Raw genomic sequence first — 25719 nt, forward strand, 5'->3', positions numbered from 1 at the left:
CTTGTACCAGACTGTGTCTCTTCTCCTCCCATAGGATCCCTGATGGCTAACAATAACATATCCTGACATAATGTAAACATACATTAACCCTCTCTCCCTCAGTGCCATGCATAAGTATATTTCATGATTTCAAATGTTAAGAAATCAGAAGCCATCATTATATACCCAGGCTTTTCATCATTTTATTTTACAATTTGTATCATGTTAAATATTAGCCACTGTCAGGAGCCACCGTCAGTAATACCCACATACATTTATAACGGTCACTTAGTTAGTTAGTTTTCTTCAATTTGTAGCTTACATTTTGCATCATTCCATTCCGTCTACCTTTCTTTCCTCTGTCCCGTCTGTGTAGTTGTTCCTGAGGTTCGCAAGCATTAGTGGATCACATTAGGCTAGCGTTGTGCAATAATTTGGGACATGTAGCCCTTTTGAATTATTATGGAACTCAGACCACACGTAGCAGGTTAAAAACATGGAGCCTGGCGCACGTTTCACGATGACTAGATTGTTGTCATACGGTCCCATGATTCGAGAGGAATAGGGTATTTAGATTTTTAGGACTATTGTTCAATCCTTATCGTACACCTTTTTCGACATTCCAATATTTTATGGATTGAACTTGAATATGACAACTTTCAGGATGAATCAAACCACTGTATTTCTGATTAATCAATATATTTTGTGCATAAAGGCTCTCTAAACCAACTTTTTCAATTATTCATACATACTTTTCTAACCCAATTTACTATTTGTGATGTGCTAGATACCTTGTTTAAGATTAATGTACAAAATCCATTTGGGGATGATATGCTTGATCCATTTTATCATAGCGCACTGAACATTATTATGGGTGACAGTTTTCATCACTGCATTCTCTACCAGAAAGTTGGTCGGCCATCTTTGATGTCACATAAGTTGATACATTCCTATGTTTTCATATATAAAGCCCTTTTACAAAAAGTCCCACTGTACCTAACATCCATTACTAAACTTTAGACATACGAGTTACTGCACCCAGTCTCAGGGATGGCTAACTGGAAATTCCTGAGTTAGGTAAATCAGCTTTTAGTGTGTTTGAACCCTGTCACAGGAACAATCTTCAGAATGTTCTGAAATGTGATGTTTTGGTGCCTCTAGGCCAATTTAGAACGCTGATTGAGGACCTTTTTACTGATGAATATCTTTGTTTTTTATGACCGTGTTTTTCTTTCTGTTTGCATTTTGAATTTAGATTTTGATGTGTGTATTTTCTGTCATTTCTGTAATTCAGGGCTCATCTGTAAAAGAGACCTTGGTCTCAGTATGACTCCCTGATAAAATAAAGGTTAAATTAAAAAAAGTTTGTGTATTGTAGTTTATAGATTTTGTGTATTTTGAATGCTGTACAAAATAAATGTCCATGTAAATAAAATCATTTCATATCAAATACTGCACCTGGTCCATCTTTTCAGGGGTGGAGAGCAGAGAGAGCCACTCCAGTTTCAAGTGTAGCTTCCCCGTGGAGACTTCTTCCAGATCAAACCACTAGAACGACAGGATGTTCAAGGGTGCATTTCAAATGGCACCCTGTTGTCTTTATGGTGCACTACTTTTCACCAGGGCTCTGGTAAAGAAGTAGTGCACAATATAGGGAATGATGATGACATTTGGGACCTACATACCCTAAATCTCAACAGAGTAAAGTAGTGATTGAATCACACCAACAGGGCTGGCTGTCTCCCCAGACATAGTGTAGGAGTGATGGATAACAACACAATATCTTCAAATTGACGAAGGCAGATAATATAGTAAGAAAAAAATCGCTATCCAAGTGCAGAACTGAAGACACACCTCTTGTTCTATTTTCAAAGTTTTTTTTTCTTCTAACTACATTTATTTGAAGATGAAAAAAATATATCGGATCAGCGGGTGGATTTACCTCATCGACCTTCTGCTCTTTGTGAAGCTCCGTCATATCGATCATCAGGCTGCAATCGAAGACACAAAGATTGGATAAGAAATCAGTAGGTAGGATTCATCACAACAGAAGCCAAATTGATTCACTGATACAGCATGTTGGCACTCCGACCCAGTCAGGGGCCAATAGGGCTCCGGTCAAAAGTAGTGCAATGCATTGGGAATAGGGTGCCATTTGGGACGCCAGCCAGCACACCTTGAAAGAGAGAAGAGACACATTGAAGTACCTGTGATCTACTAAGTATCTGTCATCAGTGTACAATAGTCACATTAGGAGTTGGACAGAAGCTCTGCTTCTTGGGCCTCATCCCCTCGGGGAAAGCATAGCTTTGGTCCAACTCCTAATGGGACTATTGTACACTGATCACAGATACTTAGTACATCACAGATACTTCAATGTGTCTCCTCTCTCTTTCAAGGGGCCACCCTTCACTGTGACATATAGGAGGGGAGGTTTTGTGGTGAGAAGATAGATGCTAAGTCTGCGATAGTTCTGCTCCAGGGCGTTACGTGCGGTTTGCTAGCGCTGAAGGCTCGGCATCAGCAAGCCGCACGTAACACTCTGGACCAGAGCTAAGTTTGTGATATATTTTCGGCTAGATAAGACCATTTGCTTGATATTGAATACAATAACTCACAATGCAGAGGACTAATAAGCCATTTGAGCATGAGGTGATAAGAAAAAGACACACTGTAAACCATTTCCTGTTGTTTTTACGGTAACTTACTTTTTACGGTAACTGGCTACCCGTAAGTTACCGTACAGTATAGTATATCACTTGCACTTCTAGAGGCCTTAACAAAAGTAGTGATGGGACGACTGATCCCGTAACTCCGTAGCCTCGATGCAGTTTTCAAAGCACCACTGATTCGACACAACGTACCGATGCTTGTATCTAAGTAAAAGTACCACGCGATGATGGCGGTTGAAGCTTTGTACGTCACACTACCGTCAGCCTGTCGAGCAGTGCTGAGTGGAGTCTCTTGTCTTGAATCCCCATAAAGACGTGTTATTTTTGTAAGTAGTTTTCTTCGAAACACAGGCTACGTTGTACTTCTAACTTTTAAATTATGAGTTTCGATAGGCATAGGCAGTTTTTTAAAATGTAACATCCTAAATCATGCAATGGAGCCAACGTCTTTTTGTAAATCGTTTTTTGGTAAAAGAAAAACAACTAGGTTGCTAGTTTCAAAGCATAGATGGAAAGGCTCAAAGTAACATTACCACTTTTTTTAACCGTGCGTTGCAAAATGCGAGATCCCACTGATTTAGGTACTGTACACTGAGCTACCATTTAAGGTACTACACACTGAAGACAATCTAAGAAAATTGGTAAATAAGGTGTCCAGTAGAGGTCGGTGTTTGAAAGCAACTTTGCATCGAAGAACGCACCGCGGCGAAATCAGTGGATCAAACGAAGCTTCGGGTGTCATTGATTACATGCTTTTTTGAACCGTGTGTTCCTGAGCAGCAGATGTCATTAATGTGCACCGTGCTAAAAGTAGTAATGAACCTATTTTTGACACAATTGGCTGGTAAACCTCCAAGAAGCTTAGTTTCTTCATAACTAGCTAAAAGCTCAAATTAATGAACAGTTTTTCAGCACAATTTGGTGTAAACCCCAAAGCCTTCATAAAGCCTCAGTTTCCCATCACTAAACAAAGGCTTCCAACCTGGCAGTGACTATAGGGCAAAACAGACCAAAGGAGATGGCAAATACTCAACCATTAAAGGTTTAAGACTTAAATTGGTACAGCACTCTCACTAATGGGTGGCACAAATGTAGCCTCTTACAAGGCACGCCTCGAAATATGTTAATGAGCCAGAAACAACAATAACATGCACCCACTAGTGGTCAAAAGGGTTTTGCCGCTCCAGAAATACGGTGCGCTACTGTATTCTGTGGGGTGGAATTACAAGTCATTTGAAATACAGCAAAAACATGTTCTCTTACTTTAGAGGATTTGCTTTGATTTTGTTGACCTTATGCTTTTTGTGTGGCATTCTATTTTGAACATTCACAAATACTGTAAGTGAACTTCTACTGTATTTTACATAGCATATTTTACAGTAAAGTCCAGAATACATCAAATATTTTCTGTCTGTTGAATATTTTCCCACAATGTAATGTAATTTATGCTAATCCATTGTATTAAGCTTATACAGTATGATACAGTTGATAAACAATAATTTACTGTGAAAATAACAGGATTGTTTTACAGTGCAGGATATGTGCTTACCTCCCCAGGAAATCATCTTTGTCTGGGTCCTCATCAAACAACTCAATCTCCAGATGTTGGCCTGAGTGCTCATATACCAGGGCCTGACAAGGACATAATTAAATACAATCTCAGATACAGTAGTTCACATTGAATACAGCCAAAGGTAAAACATGACATGGGTAAAACAGCATGAAAGCCAAAAATAAGAGGAAATATTGGACCGTTGGAAATATGTAAATGTAAGTTGTATCTGGTTCTACACACCCTATATTGCTGTCCCTGGGGTAGTTACTGTATAATATAACCATATTTTGCAGTTTTAGTTGATGTGCCATTGGAAGAGTTAATTTTCAGTTAAATTTTGTTCACCTCGTAAACTTCGTTCCATTTGGGGTGCAGACTCTCTTTGACCGTCTTGCTCTGGAAGAGCTGGTTGCCAATCTGGAGGATGCCGTAGGGGTCAGACTTCCCCTTGATCAGCCCGCCTAGGAATTTATCCTTCCCCTCCAGGTCCTGAGCCTCCAGGAAGTGAATTCTCAGGACTCCCTGGTGACGGACACTTTAAAATAGTATACAGCGACACTCTAGCTCTTTCCAGTAGTCAATGACCGAAAGCGCCCTCTTTGGCCTCATGGGTGGAATGAAATTCCAGTGTTTCTATGTCAAACAGTTTTGCTATATTTCAGTCTTCTGTGATGTATATGAAGTGTAATATTGGGATTTAAACTCAAAATGTAATACATTTCAACTCTATATCTGACATGGTACTGGTGTCTTCTTTTTCTAAGCCCATAAGGTGTATACTTTTGTTTCAAAGTAGATTTGTTTAAGAATCACTCTGTGTGACCCTGATTTAGCCCACCGCAGTAAAACGTCTTAAAGGGACATTGCACTTCCATATAAAAGTTTGTCCAATGACTTCTGACCTCTAAAGAAGTCTTTAGTCAAGATGAAACCATGTACCACAACATCGGTTGTGTAGATCCATCTATCGGCCTCCACCACGAATGAAAGTAAAAGATAAGCACTGAATAAAACCAGGAAAACCAGGGAACTAGATGATGCTTAACTTTTCCATTAATTTAGGGTGAAGGCATATAGGTGGATCTACATACTGTTGAAACCAATTTCGTGGAAGGTAGTTTCATCTTGACATGAGTCTACTTTTGAGGTTTAAAAATAAATAAAAAATAATCAGACAAACGTTATTTTATTAAATGTTCCTTTTTTGACCAGCAGGTGTCACTAGTGTACACTGTGTTGATCAAAGCAACGAGTAAATTAAGCTTTTTTTGACACAATTTGCTGGAAAACCTCAATGCTCCAGGAAGCTTTGTTTCTCCATCACTACCTATCAGGATCATCATACATGTAGAATATTAGGTATTTATGAGGATCCCCATTAGCCGCTGCAAAAGCATCCGCTACTTTTACTGGGATCCACAAAAATAATCCAATTTCAAATGATGGATTTGGTGGCTGACGGGTAAACTCTGCTAATACAAACACAGTTAATTAAAGGGTTACTTTACTCCAAAACATATTTTAGTATTTTGTTTAATAGTCCATTGTTGATATGGTTCCAAACATTGTGCATGCCAAAATACTAAACGAAATCTGAAAAATATGTGTTCTTTTAATTAGTGTCTGAAATATGATAATGATGTATGATTAGATATAGGATAGGTGAAAGGCTGCAGTACCTTTGGCATAGGGAAGCGTAGCTGAGCCAGTTCTATATCTCCCACCAGTGGGATAGTGATACGGTTAGGCAGCACCAGGTAGCTGTAGATGATGTCCTGAATCAGACTGTCTGAGAAGCCACTGGGAAAAACAAAACACAACCGACCCCACAGTCAGCGAGTACGAATTTTGGATGAGATTATTCTCAGTTAAGCACAAAGGAACATGTCTTTTTCTGTTTTATAAGATGGTGGGAACATTGGAAGGGGTTCAAGCATGATGTTGGAGTAAATCCTAAACCTCAAAATATCGTTGTGAACCCCTGGAGAGTCAACACTTACAGTTGCAAGGAAACATTTGTGAACCCTTTGAAATTACCTGGATTTCTGCATCGATTACTCATAAAAGGGGGTCTGATCTTCATCTAAGTCACAATAATAGACAAACACAATCTGACTAAACTAGTAATACACAAAACAGTTGTACTTGTCACATTTTTATTGAAGATATTGAGTAATCATTCACAGTGCAGGCTGGAAAAAGTAAGTGAACCCTTGAATTTAGTAACTTGTAGATCCTTCTTTAGCAGCAAACGTCCCCCAAACGTTTCCTGTAGCTGCTTATAAGACTTGCACAATGTTGAGGAGGTATTTTGAACCATTCCTTCCTACAAATCTGTTTCAGTTCATCAATATTTCTGGTTTGTCTTGATTGCACAGCCCTCTTCAGGTCAAGCCACAGCATCTCCATTGGGTTAAGGTCAGGACATTCCAAAACATGAATCTTCTTCCTTTTCAGCCATTCTTTAGTTGATTTACTTGTGTGCTTTGGGTCATTGTCTTGTTGCATCACCCAACCTCTCTTAAGCTTGAGGTCATGGACTGCTGCCCTGACATTCTTCTGTAAAATGTCTTGATACACTTTTGAATTCATTGTTCCATCAATGATTGCAAGGCGTCCAGGCCCTGAGGCAGCAAAGCAGCCCCAAAGCATGATGCTCCCTCCACCATGCTTCACAGTTGGGATGAGGTTTTGGTGCTGGTGTGCAGTGCCCTTTTTCCTTCACACATAGCGTTGTGCATTTCCCCCAAAAAGTTCCAACTTTTGTCTCATCTGTCCAAAGCACATTGTCCCAGAAGCGTTGTGGAACATCCAGGTGGTCTTGGGCAAACTATTTTTTAGACAGCAGTGATGTCCTTCGTGGTGTCCTTCCATGAACAACATTGTTATTCAGTGTTTTTCTGATAGTGGACACATGAACACAGACTTTCGTTGTTTGTAGAGTTTTTTGGAGGTCTGTTGCTGTTACCCTTGGGTTCTTTCTCACCTCTTTCAGGATGGCCCTTTGTTCTCTTGGAGTGATCTTCGCAAGACACCCACTCCTAGGGAGAGTAGCAACAGTCCTGAATCTTCTCCATTTGTAGACAATTTGTCTTACCGTGGATTGATCAACACCAAGGTCTTTAGCAATGCTTTTGTGACCTTTTTCAGCGTTGTGCATCTCTATAATGCGTCTAAGGTCCTGTGAAAGTTGTTGGGATCGAGGCATGGTTCACACCATGCCTCGATGAACAGATTTGTCAGTAACCAGGCTTTGTGTGCCTTTATTTAAAGGGCAGGGCACCTGTGCAACCCACACCTCCAATCTCATATCTTTAATTGAGACACCTGACTCCAAATAGCTTTTGGAGAAGTCGTTAACACAGAGGTTCACTTACTTTTCCCAGCCTGCACTATGAATGATTACTCAGTGTCTTCAATAACAATTTGAAAAGTACAACTGTTTGTGTGTTATTAGTTTAGTCAGATAGTGTTTGTCTATTATTGTGCCTTAGATGAAGATCAGACCACATTTTATGAGTAATCAATGCAGAAATCCAGGTAATTCCAAATGGTTCACAAACTTTTCCTTGCAACTGTAGCAGTGAGGATGTCACTGAGCAGGAGGTCTTACAACCTGAGAATTACAATGCCTTGTAAGGGAAGTCGATCCCTAAGACTGGTCTAGTAACTGCTGAGAGATTTTCTGTTAACCTTCAAGCTATCCACTTGGGTCCGATTCTGTAAACAGAAATAAATGTATGAGAGGATTTAAGCAATCTGTAAAAATGAAACATTTTTTTTTTTTTATATACCCCATTCCTTCACTTTTTCTCTCTCATTTCTCTAAGAAGGCTTCTCAAGAAACATATTTATCATTTTATCCTAGAATTTCTCTTGCAGCTGAGCAGAAAGCTAGAGCACTTCTCTGGGAGCAGATTAAGCAGCATTACAGGGAACATGATTCTTCTTTAGTATATGATCATTCACATGTAACATGTACACACCATGTAGAGAGCTTCATGCAGTATCAGCTGTTATTGTTCCCCTGACCTTGCAGTGGTACACAGAGCTAGGCCGTACTCCAAAAGTAAAAATAATAACACTACAATTGTCAGACAACCTGTGTTGAATAACATCAAGGGGATATGAGAGTGAGAGGGTGAGAGAGGGGGGGGTGGTTTTATCTACTCTGTGACACAGTGGACTCCACCCCTCTAATATGCAGCTGGCACTGTCTATTGCTTGTGGTTGGAAGCTAGTCTCTGAGACTGTCTTTTTTCTGCTGCCCGGGCCTGTCCTGTCACTAACCCAGAGTCAGGCGCAGCTCCCCCCCAATCCCCTAGCCCATGAACCTAGCACGTGCTACTGAGCCTCCACAAACAGGCTCACAGTGTACTGACTGCACAGATCTATTACACCCCTACAGAGAAATAGCGGTGGGGGGGATGGGCGGTTGTGCTCTGTAGAATCAGGGAGATGATGTCCATCACTGAGCTGCGGATGTGTCAACACCCGTGTCTAAATCAATAGACTGTGAGGAGGAGAGTGACTGTACCACGAAATCTTTATTAGGGACATTTTCCACCCCCGCAGTAGCGTTATCATAAGGTTTAAAAACACCAGAAGGCACTGTCAACTCACAACAATATAGAAACAAAGAATTGACTGTTGATTATACAAATTATGCCTGGATCTGCAGAGACGGCAAAGGTTATCTGCTCTTTGAATGCCATGAGAACATTATTTTGGTCCCTTTACCAGAAGAGGGAAATCTATTCTATTGAATCCATTGGCCGATGGAAGTCATGAATTGTGCTTGTTTCACCAGCCATCAGTGCTCTATTTATGTGTCTATGTGACTCTGATGTGTATGTTGTTGCTGTTTGTGTATTGCTAGTGGGTGGTGACAAATCCAATTTCCCCTTTTGGGATTCAATTCAATTCAATGCAAGTAGTATCACTGCCATACCCCAGAATATTTGAAAGATAACACAATATAAGTGCAAACTTATTAGCCAATGCGTCTTTACAGTCAACTCTATTCTACACTAAAGCTCAACAGTTACTCTTAATATGCAGAGAATGCACTCTTTCATGTAAATTAGCCCTAAGAAATCCCCAAGTCCCCTCCCCATTACACCATCATTTTAGATTTGAGAGATGTGCGGATGTAGAGTCTTTTAGCAACCCCAGAGAGCTGGTGGAGTGGCCCAATTTAAATATCTAAAAAGTCAGAGATGAGTTTATAATGAAAATGAAATCTTGTTCAACCATAAAAACCTTCTTGCTTTCTGAGCTGTGTGAGATTTTTTTTAGCCCTGTCAGGCAGGCATGTGTTGCGATGAGCATTTAATGGACTGAAAGCCAAAAAGCCGTAGGGCGATGGTCACTCTAGCTCTCGTCTAGCTGTCGTCCTCCTGCTACCTTAAAAAATGCTCCAATCACATACAACAACCCCAAGAGGAAAATACCTGCAATAAAACCTGTATGGGAACTAATCACACCTGTGATTAGGTGACAGCTTGGCCTGACAAAAGAGGGTGTAGGGTGAAGTTGCCCCTAGACGGTGATCTGGGGTCAGTTTTAGTTTTCCCCCACACAGCAAAATCTCCAGTGTTAACATTTTTTTAATTGACACTGAACGTGTTGAGTATGTGGAGCCATATAGACACCAGAACAGTGTTGAATTAACACACTGCTTTGGGTAAAGCCTTATTCAAATATTTTGCAGAGTGCCTTGCCTTTCGAGTGGATTGTAGAGTTACCACCCATGACTGTATTTGCTAGTGACAGAGACATGGTTGTTGCATTCATCCATTTTTGGTCCTGTGGACTTCAAGTAAGATCCTAAATGAATATGTCATCATAAAAGGTTTAATAAGTAACACAATACCATACATATTCCATAAGGCCTTACTTTGACGGCCTAGTTTTACCCTAATACATGGACCTGAAACTCAAAAACATCACGTTGAACCAAAACCATGCCAATCATTATCATATTTCCCAGCATGCTGCATTTGAGGTAGATTTTTTTAATTGTTTGTTTCAATATTTATGTTTATGCATGAACATTGATTTATTGATTAATTCATTAATATTATGCTACTCAAATATAAATTACAAAAAATTTCTAAACTAATCCAATATGTTATTTGGACTTATTGCACCCCTTACTGAAATGGTTGTTCCAGTTTAGATGCGTTAGTTATTCTCATAACTGTCTTCTTAACTCTGGCTGTATTCTGAATACAAGTTGATGGTGATGAAATATTCCAGAAGTTGGATATCCCCAATAGGAATTCCACATCACATTGCAAGCCAGCATAATATGATTTGCAGGCCTGATGTGGCCTGTAAACCATGAGTTTCAGGCCATTGTATAAAACAAATAAAAAATGTATATATATATATATATATATATATATATATATATATATATATATATATATATATATATATATATATACACAGTTGAAGTCGGAAGTTCACATACACTTATGTTGGAGTCATTAAAACTTGTTTTTTAACAACCACACATTTCTTGTTAACAAACTATAGTTTGGCAGACTACGGTTTGCAACTGCACATGGGGACAAAGATCCTACTTTTTGGAGAACTGTCCTCTGGTCTGATGAAACAAAAATAGAACTGTTTTGCCATCATGACCATTGTTATGTTTGTGTGTTAATTGAACACTATTCCTGTGTCTACAGTCGTGGCGAAAAGTTTTGAGAATGACACAAATATACATTTTCACAAAGTCTGCTGCCTCAGTTTGTATGATGGCAATTTTCAGAGTGCTCAGATTAATTGCATTTCATTTCAAAGTCCCTCTTTGCCATGCAAATGAAAAAACATTTCTACTGCATTTCAGCTCTGCCACAAAAGGACCAGCTGACATCATGTCAGTGATTCTCTCGATAACACAGGTGTGAGTGACGAGGACAAGGCTGGAGATCACTCTGTCATGCTATTCAATGCAGAGAGATGCTATGCTAATAGCCTCATGCCACGAATATGCATAGCCATACAGCCAACTATAGTTGCCGGGATGTCACGCGTCCTACTTATATCAGTACACTCGTAACAACTAAAGCATTATGAAACTTCTATTCGATCAAATAAACCTCAAGTAGCAAATACGCCATACATTTTTTTGTTGACCAAATTCGACACTCATTGACCTCCATACAAAAACTCCTTGCTTGGTGGGCAAAACAATGAAAAAACACCACCTGCTGGAAGCAGGGAGATTTTCTGCCGAGTTGGTAGTGTGCAACTGCAGCCCGCAATTCCGGGCGTTCCTGCATGTGGGCATTCCTGCATCTGCAGAAACGTCCCCAACACTCGAGCATCCCATTGCCCAAAATACCGATTTCCGATTGCTATGAAAACTTGAAATCGTCCCTAATTAATCGGCCATTCCGATTAATCGGTCGACCTCTAATTCCTGCATTTGCAGAAACGTCCCCAACACTCGAGCATCCCATTGGTTCCTGTGTACCGAACTAGCTGGCTAAGATAGCACACAGTGTCCTTCACTCCCACCTGCTGAACATCTGCCCTCGCCATCGTTAACAGAACTGTGGGAAAACAGTGCCTAACAGGCGGGGACGAAGGAAACTGTCTACCGGTGTACGGCTAGCTAGCTACCGTTGTCGCCCCCGCCCTCTCTTCTGTGGGGTTTATCGGCCGCTGGCATCCAACATTATTTTCCATTAACGCCATCTACTGTACTGGAGCGCCCCTGCCACCCTCCTGACCTAGCTTAAAAATGTATCAATGCAGATGCAGGAACGCCCCAAATTGCAGGCCGCAATTGCACCCTTCTCCTCTCTCTTCCTCTTCCTCTCTGACCACACCAAACACTGAATTGAACAGCGGCCATCATCTGAGGATCAGCAGTATGCGTCATTGACCAAAAGTGAGTTATCTGATGTTTTGTCTTACTATGTACTTTGATTTGTTCTACAGTTTCTGGGTTATCAGACAATGTTCTTGAACTTGACTTTTGATGCTCTACTGCCCTATTGTTTGCCTATGGCTACTACTTAGCTTCAGCATTTTACATATTATTCATTTAAGTTTAAGCTATTTCAGTATTGCTACTTATAGCACCCTTTTGAGTAGCATTATATGGGAAATGTGTATTGATGAATTGTGCCAGGGTAATTGCAGCTTGTTGTGGATTTAGGTTTAACTGACACTTCTTTACTTGAAAGTGATCAAGCCCATTGGAGGCCATCACCATTCTCACTAAAAACATAAATACAGTCCATTTCTTACACTCAGTGTTTTTTGTTTTTTTTACTCTGGAGAATTTGCTGCGCACTAACGGTGGTTAGAATTGGGGGAGGGGAAGATGATCCTAGATCTGTAGCTCGGGGAAACTTCACACTGTAGCACAAAAGAGACTCAGTTTACTTACTTCAGCCCAGGAATGTCTAGTATATTGGTGAGGCCTGTCCAGTTGATTTCCAGAAGCTAGATAAAAACAAAAGAAAAGATTTAGCTGTCTGGAAACTGGAAGAACATGCTGTACTTAGAAAGATTAATTTGCCACCCCAGTGCTTTTCTTTTTACTTACTTAAGTGATCTCAAAACAAACCCCATCTTATAAAAAAAGGAAAAATGCAGAGAGGAACACCAGCCAGAAAGAGTGGGGAGATCAAATAAATTATCTTAATTGATTCAAGCACTTAACTTCAATGTTGTGTGACTCAGTCATCCGAGTGAGTGACAGTGTGTTGGTGCAAATCTCTTGATGATTAAAAACAAAAGATAGCATTCTGACAATGGCGGGTGCAGCAAAGTGAAACAGAAGCCAAGAAAGCTAATTGCCTTGCCTCTTACTAAATAAACCAATTTCATAGGAAACCTGACATTTTTACACACTAAATAAGACAAGCTGGCGTGTCAACACAAGCATGTTTTTAGCTGCAATTGTACCCTAGTTTTATCCTATAGTTAGCCTGGTGGAACTAGCCTTACCGCTAAGTTCACCATTGTGTGTTGAACGCCGGAATCAGGTTGGTTCCACCAGGCTACCCTATAGTTAAATACTGTACTTAATTGTTTCACTTGTTTCAGCTGTCTCTTATCTCGCCTACTGTTGAAATGGGGACACACAGCCTTGTACAGTATGTATATGAGTAATACCCAGGTCACTGACACCAGAGATACCGGCCACAGATTGGACAAACACTTGACCTGTTGAAAGATTTATTACAAAAAATCCTCTGGAGCCACTTCTGTATACAGGAGCTGTTGTCCCAAACTGCACCCTATTCCCTAAGTAGATTCCCTTTGGGCCCTGGTCAACAGTAGTGCACAACATAGGGAATATGGTGCAATTTGGGATGCACACGGGGTCTATTGAGTTCAGGGACTGTATAATTCCGTGGAAAGTCTCTTACCTAAAGGTTCTGTGGATATAAAGTGTTGACATTGTTAACACTGTTACGTAGAGCAAAGCTGGACAATGCATGTTTTAAATCACACCGCGTATTTGGTAACGGAGAGACAGCACAGCTAAGCCAGAAAAAGTTTTAATCTAGGAGTCAGACAGGTGGTAACTTCTAAGCCGAAAGGTATTTTTTATTTATGCGGAGCACTGACGTGTCTCTTGGCTCAAGGAATCAATTTCAATGCGTTTCTATAGTCCCCCTCCTCCCTCTCTCTCTTTGTTGCCAACACTGCAGCAGATATAGTTTTGAGCAAGGACTGATTGGAACACCGCAAGGCAATCAAAGTAGCCATTTGGTGCATCTCCACTGTATGGATTGGTACCAGTGCTTGGCCAAAATGTATATTGCTGGTGCTGAGACCCAAAAAAGCCGGAGTCTCACCAGTGCTGCAGTAGAGAAGCCGTATACAGCAAGTACTGTACCGTAGCAGTAAATTGGCAGAGCCACGCCTCCTGAAAATAACCTGATTATCCAAACATGGGTAAATTTAACCATCAGTTGTGGTTTTATTTGGATGACAATGTCTACTTCAACGAGTCGGCAGCTCTGAACGTTTTGCTTACTCTGGACCAGGCCCTAGACCATTTGTGGCAGGTAGCCTAGCGGTTAAGAGTGTTGGGCCAGTAACCGAAAGGTTGCTGGTTCAAATCCCAGAGCTGGCGAGGTGGAAAAATCTGCAGTTCTGACCTTGAGAAAGGCAGTTAATCCCCCCAACAACACCTGCTCCCCAGGTGCTAGATGTCAATTAAGACAGTCCCCCACACCTCTCTGATTCAGAGATAAATCCTTTGCTTAAACCCTGGGACTTGAAAGAGGAAGTGACAGCGCAAGAGAGACAGATAAACCTGGAATGAGTAGGTGTGTCCAAGCTTTTGACTGGTACTGTACATATCCCAACCAGAAACCATGGATTACAGGCAACATCTGCACTGAGCTAAAGGCTAGAGCTGCTGCTTTCAAGGAGCTTGACACTAATCCAGATGCTTATAAAGAAATCCTGCTACGACCTCTGACGAGCCATCAAACAGGCAAAGCATCAATACAGGACTAAGATCAAATCCTGCTGCACCGGCTACGACGCTCATCGGATGGGGCAGGGATTGTAAACTATCAGGGATTACAAAGGGTAGCCCAGCCACGTGCTGCCCAGTGACGCCAGCTTACCAGACGAGCTAAATGCCTTCGATGCTTGCTTCGAGGCAAGCAACATTAAACCATGTATGAGAGCACCAGCTGTTCTGGACGACTGTGTGATCTTGCTCTCCGTCGCCGATGTGAGTAAGACCTTTAAACAGGTTAACATTCACAAGGTTGCAGGGCCAGACGGATCACCAGGACGCGTACTCAAGAGCATGCGCTGACCAGCTGACAAGTGTCTTCACTGACATTTTCAAACTCTCCCTGACCCAAACTGTAATACCTACATGTTTCAAGCAGACCACCATAGTTCCTGTGCCCAAAAATACCAAGGTAACCTGTCTAAATGACTATTGCCCCGTAGCACTCACATTTGTAGCCATGAAATGCTTTGAAAGGCTGTCATGGCTCACATCAACACCATCATCCCAGACAACCCGGACCCACTTCAATTCGCATACCGCCCCAACAGATCCACAGATGACCCAATCTCTATTGCACTCCACACTGCCCTCTCCCACCTGGATAATAGGAACACCTACGTGAGAATGCTGCTGATTGACTACAGCTCATCACTTTTATTTTACCTTTATATAACCAGGTGGGCCAACTTCGACCTGGCCAAGATAAAGCAAACCAGTGCGTCAAAAAACAACAACACAGAGTTACACATAAACAAACATACAGTCAATAACACAATAGAATAGAAAAATAGAAAAATCTATGTACAGTGTGTGCAAATGTAGAAAAGTAGAGAGGTAGTCAATACACAAGCCATAGAGACGAAATAATTACAATTTAGCATTAATACCGGAGTGATAGATGTACAGATGATGATGTGCAAGTAGAGATACTGGGGTGCAAAATAGCAAGAGGGTAAGTAATAATATGGGGATGGGGTAGTTGGGTGTGCTATTTACAGATTGGCTGTGTACAGGTACAGTGATCGGTAAGCTGCTCTGTCAGCTGATGCTTAAAGTTAGAGGGAGATATAAGACTCCAGCTTCAGAGATTTTTGCAATTCCTTCCAGTCATTTGCAGCAGAGAACGGGAAGGAAAGGCGGCCAAAGGAAGTGTTGGCTTTGGGGATGACCAGTGCAATATACCTGCTGGAGTGCGTGCTACGGGTGGGTGTTGCTATGGTGACCCGTGAGCTGAGATAAGGCGGGGCTTTACCTAGCAGACTTATAGATGACCTGGAGCCAGTGGGTTTGGCGAGTGAGGGCCAGCCAACGAGAGCATACTGGTCGCAGTGGTGGGTAGTATATGGGGCTTTGGTAACAAAACGGATGGCACTGCGATAGACTACATCCAGTTTGCTGAGTAGAGTGTTCGGGCCTATTTTGTAAATTACATCGCCGAAGTCAAGGATCGGTAGCATAGTCAGTTTTACAAGGGTATGTTTGGCAGCATGAGTGAAGGAGGCTTTGTTGCGAAATAGGAAGACAATTGTAAATTTAATTTTGGATTGGAGGTGCTTAATGTGAGTCTGGAAGGAGAGTTTACAGTCTAACCAGACACCTAGGTATTTCTAGTTGTCCACATATTCTAGGTCAGAACCGTCCAGAGTACTGATGCTAGTCGGGCGGGAGGGTGCGGGCAGCAATCGGTTGAAGAGCATGCACTTAGTTTTACTAGCATTTAAAAGCAATTGGAGGCCACGGAAGGAGTGTTGTATGGCATTGAAGCTTGTTTGAAGGTTTGTTAGCACAGTGTCCAAATACGGGTATGGGGAGGTTAGGGTTGGGATTTGGTAGGGGTCGAGAGTAGAGGTCGACCGATTAATCGGAATGGCCGATTAATTAGGGCCGAGTACAGTAGATGGCGTTAATGCACAATAATGTTGGATGCCAGCGGCCGATAAACCCCACAGAAGAGAGGGCGGGGGCGACAACGGTAGCTAGCTAGCCGTACACCGGTAGACAGTTTCCTTCGTCCCCGCCTGTTAGGCACTGTTTTCCCACAGTTCTGTTAACGATGGCGAGGGCAGATGTTCAGCAGGTGGGAGTGAAGGACACTGTGTGCTATCTTAGCCAGCTAGTTCGGTACACAGGAACCAATGGGATGCTCGAGTGTTGGGGACGTTTCTGCAAATGCAGGAATTAGAGGTCGACCGATTAATCGGAATGGCCGATTAATTAGGGACGATTTCAAGTTTTCATAGCAATCGGAAATCGGTATTTTTGGACACAGATTTTTTTTTTTACACCTTTATTTAATCTTTATTTAACTAGGCAAGTCAGTTAAGAACACATTCTTATTTTCAATGACGGCCTAGGAACGGTGGGTTAACTGCCTCGTTCAGGGGCAGAACGACAGATTTTTACCTTGTCAGCTCGGGGGATTCAATCTTGCAACCTTGCAGTTAACTAGTCCAACGCTCTAATCACCTGATTACATTGCACTCCACGAGGAGCCTGCCTGTTACGTGAATGCAGTAAGCCAAGGTAAGTTGCTAGCTAGCATTAAATTGATCTTATAAAAAACAATCAATCAATCAATCATAATCACTAGTTAACTACACATGGTTGACGATATTACTAGTTTATCTAGCGTGTCCTGCGTTGCATATAATCAATGCGGTGCGTATCGTTGCTCCAATGTGTACCTAACCATAAACATCAATGCCTTTCTTAAAATCAATACACAGAAGTATATCTTTTTAAACCTGCATATTTAGCTAAAAGAAATCCAGGTTAGCAGGCAATATTAACCAGGTGAAATTGTGTCACTTCTCTTGTGTTCATTAGACGCAGAGTCAGTGTATATGCAACAGTTTGGACCGCCTAATTTGCTAGACTTTTACGTAATTATGACATAACATTGAAGGTTATGCAATGTAACAGGAATATTTAGACTTATGGATGCCACCCGTTAGATAAAATACGGAATGGTTCCGTATTTCACTGAAAGAATAAACGTCTTGTTTTCGAGATGATAGTTTCCGTATTCGACCATATTAATGACCTAATAATCGTATTTCTGGGTGTTATTATGTTATAACTAAGTCTATGATTTGATAGAGCAGTCTGACTGAGCGGGGGTAGGCAGCAGCAGGCTCGTAAGCATTCATTCAAACAGCACTTGCCTGCGTTTTGCCAGAAGCTCTTCGCTGTGCTTCAACCCTATCAACTCCCGAAATTAGGCTGGTGTAACCGATGTGAAATGGCTAGCTAGTTAGCGGGGTGCGCACTAATAGCGTTTCAAACATCACTCGCTCAGACTTGTAGTTATTCCCCTTGCTCTGCATGGGTAACGCTGCTTCGAGGGTGGCTGTTGTCGTTGTGTTCCTGGTTCGAACCCAGGTAGGAGCGAGGAGAGGGATGGAAGCTATACTGTTACACTGGCAATTCTAACGTGCCTATAAGAACATCCAATAGTCAAAGGTTAATGAAATACAAATGGTATAGAGAGAAATAGTCCTATAATTCCTATAATAACTACAACCTAAAACTTCTTACCTGGGAATATTGAAGACTCATGGTAAAAGGAACCACCAGCTTTCATATGTTCTCATGTTCTGAGCAAGGAATTTAAACGTTAGCTTTCTTACATGGCACATATTGCACTTTTACTTTCTTCTCCAACACTTTGTTTTTGCATTATTTAAACCAAATTGAACACGTTTCATTATTTATTTGAGGCTAAATTGATTTTATTGATGTATTATATTAAGTTAAAATAAGTGTTCCTTCAGCATTGTTGTAACTGTCATTGTTACAACTAAATAAATAAAAATCGTCCGATTAATCGGTATCGGCGTTGAAATATTATAATCGGTCGACCTCTAGTCGAGAGCTTCAAGTTCCTCTGTGTCCACATCACTAAGGAATTAACATGGTCCACACACACCAACACAGTCGTGTAGAAGGCACAACAACACCTCTTCCCACTCAGGAGGCTGAAAAGATTTGGCATTGGCCCTCAAATCCTCAAAGTTTGTACGACCCAGTACATCACTGGGGCCAAACTCCCTGCCATCCAGGACCTCTATATCAGGCGGTGTCAGTGAAAGGCCCTTAAAATGGTCAAAGACTCCAGCCATCCAAGTCACAGACTGTTTTCTCTGCTACCGCACAGCAAGCGGTGCCGATGCACCAAGTCTGGAACCAAAAGGACCCTGGACAGCTTCTACCCCCAAGCCATAAGACTGCTAAATAGTTAACCAAATAGCCTCCTGGACTATCTGCAGTGACCCTTTTTGTACAAATTGTTTTGACTCACATACACTGCTGCTATTGTACCCCTGCAAATCAACTCAGTACTGGTACCCCGTGTATATAGCCAAGTTATCGTTACTTATTGTGTATATATTCCTCGTTACTATTTTTCTATTATATATATTTTTCTATCTCTGCATTGTTTGGAAGGGCTCGTAAGTAAGCATTTCACTGTTAGTCTACACCTGTTGTTTACGAAGCATGTGACAAATACAACTTTCTATTTTATTTTATTCACCAGCAGTTGGGTCTTTTTAATGTAATCCATAGGTTATTTTCAGGAGGCATGGCCTATTGGGGGGGCATGGCTTTCAGATATTTCATTTTGGACACCCGTGAGAGTAAATGGCATTCCTGTTCATCATGTTAAGTTCTACATTTAAATTTGTTAAATATTTGTCCACATTACATATTTGAACATAAACCTAATAAGATCTTTTTTTTTTTTATTATAACAAAGTGGGGAACTCATACTCTTGTGAAAGCCTCATTAAAACGATGAACGTGTCAGTGCTCAACCTTAACATACATGTGACGACAATACAACAGATGAAACGTAATGACATTTACTCTCACGAATGGCCAAAAATAACTATCTGAAAGCCACATCCCTATTATCCACGCCTCCAGTTTTCAAAGAAAATGACCCAACTGGCTGAATCAAAATAACGTGTGTTCTGTCCACTATTTACCTAGCACTGGGTTAGCGCTGGGTTATTTTTTTTAGTACATTGTGAGCATAATTTTTATTTTTTGTTAGTTTGTTCCCCAGTCTCCTCTACTCTTACTGAGAAAAGGCCTCAACTGAAGAATCTACAGCTGCTGAGTTTGAGGTGTTAAACAGTCCAGTGCTGCTCTGACCACAGTGTTGTTAGGAACCACATTTTCTAACGCCACATACACAGCCTTGTGTCCGCTCTTACTGTGACCTACTTTAGTTACTGGAAATAAACCCAGCAGTGGTCAGACCACAGAATACACCAACATAAACAACACCAATAAATCGAACATCCATTTTTGATATCTTCTGTTTTCCAGGAAGTGTGTTAGACCGTGCTTCTACACCTGCATTGCTTGCTGTTTGGGGTTTTAGGCTGGGTGTCTGTACAGCACTCTGAGACATCAGCTGATGTAAGAAGGGCTTTATAAATACATTTGATTGATAACATTCATCAAGTAATAGAGGATCATTGAGACCACATACACAGGGACTTTGCAGCTGTGCATTGCAGCTGTGCATTACTGATCTTGAGTAGCCTTGCTAAGGGTGTTTTCCCTCCAGTTCTCTCTGGCAACAAGGCACGGACAAGGGCTTCGCCTAATATGGTTTCCTAGTTGTGTCAGAATGTTTTATTTTATTTGGCAGTCAAGATCGAACCATTTCAGGAGGAGAATGAAAGGTCGGTCCAACTAACCGAGCCTCTATATAGCCTCGCTACTGTTATTTTTCACTGTCTTTTTTACTGTTGTTTTTATTTCTTTACTTATCTATTTTTCACCTAATACCTTTTTTTTTTTTAAACTGAAATATTGTACTGTTGGTTAGAGCCTGTAAGTAAGCATTTCACTGTAAGGTCTACACCTGTTGTATTTGGCACGACCGGGAGACCCATGGGGCGGCACACAATTGGTCCAGCGTTGTCCAGGTTAGTGGAGGGTTTAGCCGGCAGGGATGTTCTTGTCCCATCGCGCATTAGCGACTCCTGTGGCGGGCCGAGCACAATGCACGCTGACACAGTCGCAGGGTGTACAGGGTTTCCTCCTGGGTTAACCGGGCATTGTGTCAAGAAGCAGTGCGGCTTGGCTGGGTTGTGTTTTGGAGGACGCACGGCTCTCGACCTTCGCCTCTCCCGAGTCCGTACGGGAGTTGCAGCGATGGGACAAGACTGTAAACTACCAATTGGATACCACAAAAAATTACATAAAAATAAATAAATAAAAAGAATGAAGGGTTGTCCCATTCACTGTGATGCATTCTGGAGAATATGGTATATAATCATGGTATATAGTCTGTCTCCCTACATCAATGAAAAGAGGACCACTTATGATCTTTGCAATACTTTTTATCCTTTACCTCAACATTTCTTCTATAAAATGTGCATAGTTGTTTTCCCATTTTTAGGATGACAGATAACAGAGATGTAGCATGCCCAAGGCTACAGAAACAGGAGTTGCTGTTCCAGAGTTTGTGGTCTGCTCTCACAGCACCGTGTAACAACACTGTGATTTACAGACTAACCACTACACACTCTTCTCCTGCTTCCCCTCTCTGCTGTATGCTCTGAGGTTGGTGTAGGCAGTGATAAGAAATCCACCAAAGTAGGACTAGCCTGATCTGTGTCTATTTAAGGCTCCATTGTCTCCACTGGGGACTGGTATTTGACTTAAATCGGCCAAATGTTTAGGCAGAACAGAGGCCTGGAGGCTCAGCACTAGAGGAAGGATGAAAGTGATAAAATACCCATTGTCAAACAACTGTCCTGTTAGCAGCTGACGATGCAAATGGCCTGAAATCCAAATGGTAGAAAGAGGAAGTGTGTACAAGGACTAGAACTTACAGGTTTTTTCAGGAAGAACAGGGACAGAGCTCCGACAAGGGGCATGTCACCTAGCAATGGCTCCATGACTACTCTCAACACTCCATGGAGCTGTGAAACACAAGAGGCATTAAGATAAATACACTCGCCCGCAGAGATAAAACAGAAACACACACAAGACACAATGTTAAGGTAGCTTTCAGTATCATGGAACTAACACTCTGCAGGTCCTTGACCCACCTAATAAGCTCTATGGAAACATTCCAGAGTGGAGGCTTGGACATTACAAAGATGGCCCCCCTCACTGTCATTATTATCAGGCCAACATAACTTAACTGCTCTATGTCATCCTCAACTTGCTAAACAAATATTGGGCTAATTATATCTCTCAAAGACTAGCAGGTTGTTTAAGTGCTGATTTATTATTATGTTGAATAATAAAAAATTCACACAAAAGAAGTGGTAGTTTTAATCATAAGCATGGTGTTTCCAAACACCTCTATATGATGTACTGTGAGTATGAGAAATAGGAGCTGGTGCGGTATAAGCAGCCTGGTCTCATATACTAGACGTAACATAGTAACCGTAAATCCAGCCCATCAAATGAGTATAATATGTTACGTTTGGTATGGTTACATGAGACAGAAGTTTACTTAAGGCAAAAACTAAAGTGGGGTGGTTGGCCAGGGTGGATGAGTGGGCGTACAACGCGAACGTCGATCAACCCAAAGGTTGCGTGTAGAAATTTCATCACGGACAACTTTAGCATTTTAACTAATGAGTAACTTTGCAAATACTTACTACTTTTTAGCTACTTTGTAACTACTTAGCATGTTAGCTAACCCTTCTCCAAATCCAAACCTTAAAAGGTCCTGAACAGTAATTCTGAAAAGTACTACCAGGAAGTTTGAAAAGACAGGGTGAGTGGTCAGGGAGCTTATATTCATGAGCTCGCCTTGACTGACAGTGTTTGTAACGCCTATGTCAAGCAACTTGGATGCAGTGTTGTTGTAAAATCATCTCAAGCTAATTTGGTGATACACAAAGCAGCTTAAACGACAATGAAATTGCATCACTGATATATATATATTTTTATATATACATCTCCCATTTGGCATGTCTCTTGTGAGGTGGTTCACAGCAGCACTGATGGATGTGTTGACTTGACAACTGCGTCAGTTTTGAACGACCCTTCCCCCCCTTTTGTTCCATGCTGTCTGAAGACCAAGCCAGTAACTAGCTAACACCAGACACAGATGGAAGGACAAACATATAAATATCTTTGTCATAGATGAATAGGGTTAACTTTTAATTATAATTATTTTTTATTATTGCTGACACCCTACATTCAAAGTAGCAATCTAGCTATATAAACCACGCCCCTCTACAAACATGCCTTCGCCAATGTTGGTTACGAGGCCGTACTTATTTAATTTAAATAAGACAATATCATGCTACCATTGGTGTATTAAAAAGAGAGTTAAGATGATGTCACCTTAACAATGAATCCAACTTTTGATTTGAACTGTTTGACATGGGAGATGGGACCAGTAACTTTAAGATCAAACTTTATCAATGTAGAACCAAAATAAATTTTTCATACTTTGGTCATCATACTAGTTTCCTTCAAATATAATAACATTTCATGAAAAATATGATTTTGATGGTTCATGACCTAACCCTAATCTTAACCTTAACCCATAACTCCTAGCCTAGCTAGCCATAACCATCTAGCTAAAATTACCCAAAACAAATGAGAATTTGTAAAATATCATACGTTTTGCAAATTAGTAACACATTGTATGAATTGCAATTCGTAACATATTTTTTGAATTGCAATGTGGAACATATCATATGAATTAATACATACCATACGAAATGGAACATATAATACATTTTACATTTAAGTAATTCAGCAGATGCTCTTAAGTAGTAAGTGTATACATTTTCATATTTTTCCGTACTGGTCCCTCATGGGATTTGAACCCACACCCCTGACGTTGCAAGCACCATACTAATTGGAGTTTCCCGGATTGACATGTACTATGTTACGTCTACCCCTGAGTCCAGGTTGGTATTATAGGACTTTACTTACTAACAATCCTAACAGCTCTTAGTCTCTAAGGAGACAGATTGATTGCTGCCAGCTATGTCTCACGGCTGCTATGCAATGGCATATAAACACTTGTTTGGTTCTACCCTCTATTCTCTCACACACACACACACACACACACACACACACACACACACACACACACACACACACACACACACACACACACACACACACACACACACACACACACACACACACACACACTGATCACATGGTGTTTTGCTTGCAAGTCATTGCAATGAAAAACAAATTGAGCAAGCGGGCATAATAAAGTAACTTTAATATGATTTGACAACATTTGTTTGATTTGAACCATCTTCCACTCTTCTGAACAGGTCTTTAGTGACAGAAACGACAATCAGATCAACAATTACAGAGTTTTATAGTCCATTTCCGACTGCAAGTGAAGTGTATTTGTTAAAAAACGAAACAAAAACAGTCCCCCTGGGGGTTTACATTCCTATGAAATAGAATGTCTACATTACCTGTATGCTTTTAATACCAGCCTTGCAGTAGTATCTTTTGACGTCCACATCAATTTCAGTATTTCCAACAAAACTGAAGAAAACACAATTATCAGCATCATCAAAAATCTCATGAAAGTGTTCATGTACAGTAGGTGTAATTTAATAACAAATAATTAAACCACATGACTACTACACACAGTACATTCTTTGACGAGCCAAAGGCTCGAATCTGTCCAAAATAGAGATAGTCTGGTCACCTGATCTGTAGGTCCATGATGATCTGACGCTTGTCCACATTCTCTGTGTAAACCTTGACCCCGTTAATCCTCAAAGGCTAAACACAAATACAAGACAAATTACGTCACCACTAGGCCTCACACTTGTGTTTTACCCAGCATGAACTTCGCCACTACTCTGGGACCCTTCCTGGAAACTATTAAGGAGACACCCATCCACCACAGTCACGTGAACAGATAGGGCTCTAGGGATGCTCGTGCCCTTTTGACCTCCCAATAGCAAAAGTGCAGCAGTTAGTTGAATAGTTGAAAAACATCTCATAAACAGTAAGCATAAGGAAGGGTTAGGTCGAGACTCCTGCTGATAACTCTTGATGCTCACCTTGTCCCCCATGTCAATCTTGCTGAAACAGAAGGTGCTGAGGTGGGAGTTGGCTCCCTTCACAGCCGGCTCGATAGTCTCGTGGAACAGCTTCTCTATGAACTGGCAAATATACGGCCACATCTGTCTCACAGTCTGCAGGGCCACAGGGAGGAGAACGGATCAGTGAGTTGACACTGGGCCCACATTCTGACCATCATCCAATGAGTCATAAAAGAAAATGTAGGAAGCAGAGTGAAGGAGCTGAATTCACTGAATTCATTCTTCAATATCAGGGCACATATTCAAAAAGCGTCTCAGAGTAGGAGCGTTTATCTAGGATCAGTTTTGCCTTTCCATCATAATGAAATAAGATGGGTGGGACCTGATCCTAGATTAGCGCTCCTTCTCTCAGACTCTTTGTGAAATATATTCTAATATATTCTAAAAGTGATGCGAAGGCATTTCAAATGTCTCCTCAGTTCTATAATTCACAATGCTGGTGAAACTCAACTATGAAATTTTAATCATCACGTGTTTTATTTCGGTAATAATGTGTACACAATAAATATTTTAAACTTCGCTTTCAGGTCATTACCTTATGGAACAGATTAAAGCTTAAAGCGGCAATCTTCAGTTGCTACATCTTTTATTGGACTTTTAAATTAAATATATATTATATAACCATTGATTCCTTGAAGAATATAACTTGAGCTTAGTTCAACTGTAGTTCCCCATCAGAACCCAAAATCTAAGTTTTATTCCATTGTTTGTAAACAATGAAAGTGTAAACAAACACTGTATAGCCTCAAAACATGGTTAAAACTATGATTTGTATCTCATGGATAGTCAGTCCTTCTATCGATAAATCTGTCTAGGAATTTGAGAGCATTTACATTTCTCCAGCCCTATCCCTTAGCTGTTTACCAAAAACAGTGGCAAGGTGACCAGATTGCCCTTTTAGGAGACTCTTACATCTGATTGATA

General features: G+C 41.0%; 1 protein-coding gene across 2 annotated transcripts in view; it reads right to left on the minus strand.

The window, feature by feature from the left end:
* Positions 1-25719, minus strand: part of esyt2b (extended synaptotagmin-like protein 2b) — a 53747-nt gene that overhangs the window by 23505 nt on the left and 4523 nt on the right. For both annotated transcript variants that reach the window (XM_055929235.1, XM_055929234.1), the window contains exons 3-12: positions 24754-24888; positions 24393-24469; positions 24154-24226; positions 21574-21663; positions 12620-12675; positions 5886-6006; positions 4552-4728; positions 4201-4283; positions 1922-1970; positions 1438-1527 (exon numbers count right to left, since the gene is read on the minus strand). In XM_055929235.1, the coding sequence (XP_055785210.1) occupies positions 1438-1527; positions 1922-1970; positions 4201-4283; positions 4552-4728; positions 5886-6006; positions 12620-12675; positions 21574-21663; positions 24154-24226; positions 24393-24469; positions 24754-24888 (951 nt within the window). The remainder of the gene's footprint in view (positions 1-1437; positions 1528-1921; positions 1971-4200; positions 4284-4551; positions 4729-5885; positions 6007-12619; positions 12676-21573; positions 21664-24153; positions 24227-24392; positions 24470-24753; positions 24889-25719) is intronic.

Source organism: Salvelinus fontinalis, chromosome 7, assembly GCF_029448725.1.
Source record: "Salvelinus fontinalis isolate EN_2023a chromosome 7, ASM2944872v1, whole genome shotgun sequence".
Taxonomy (NCBI): Eukaryota; Metazoa; Chordata; class Actinopteri; order Salmoniformes; family Salmonidae; genus Salvelinus; species Salvelinus fontinalis.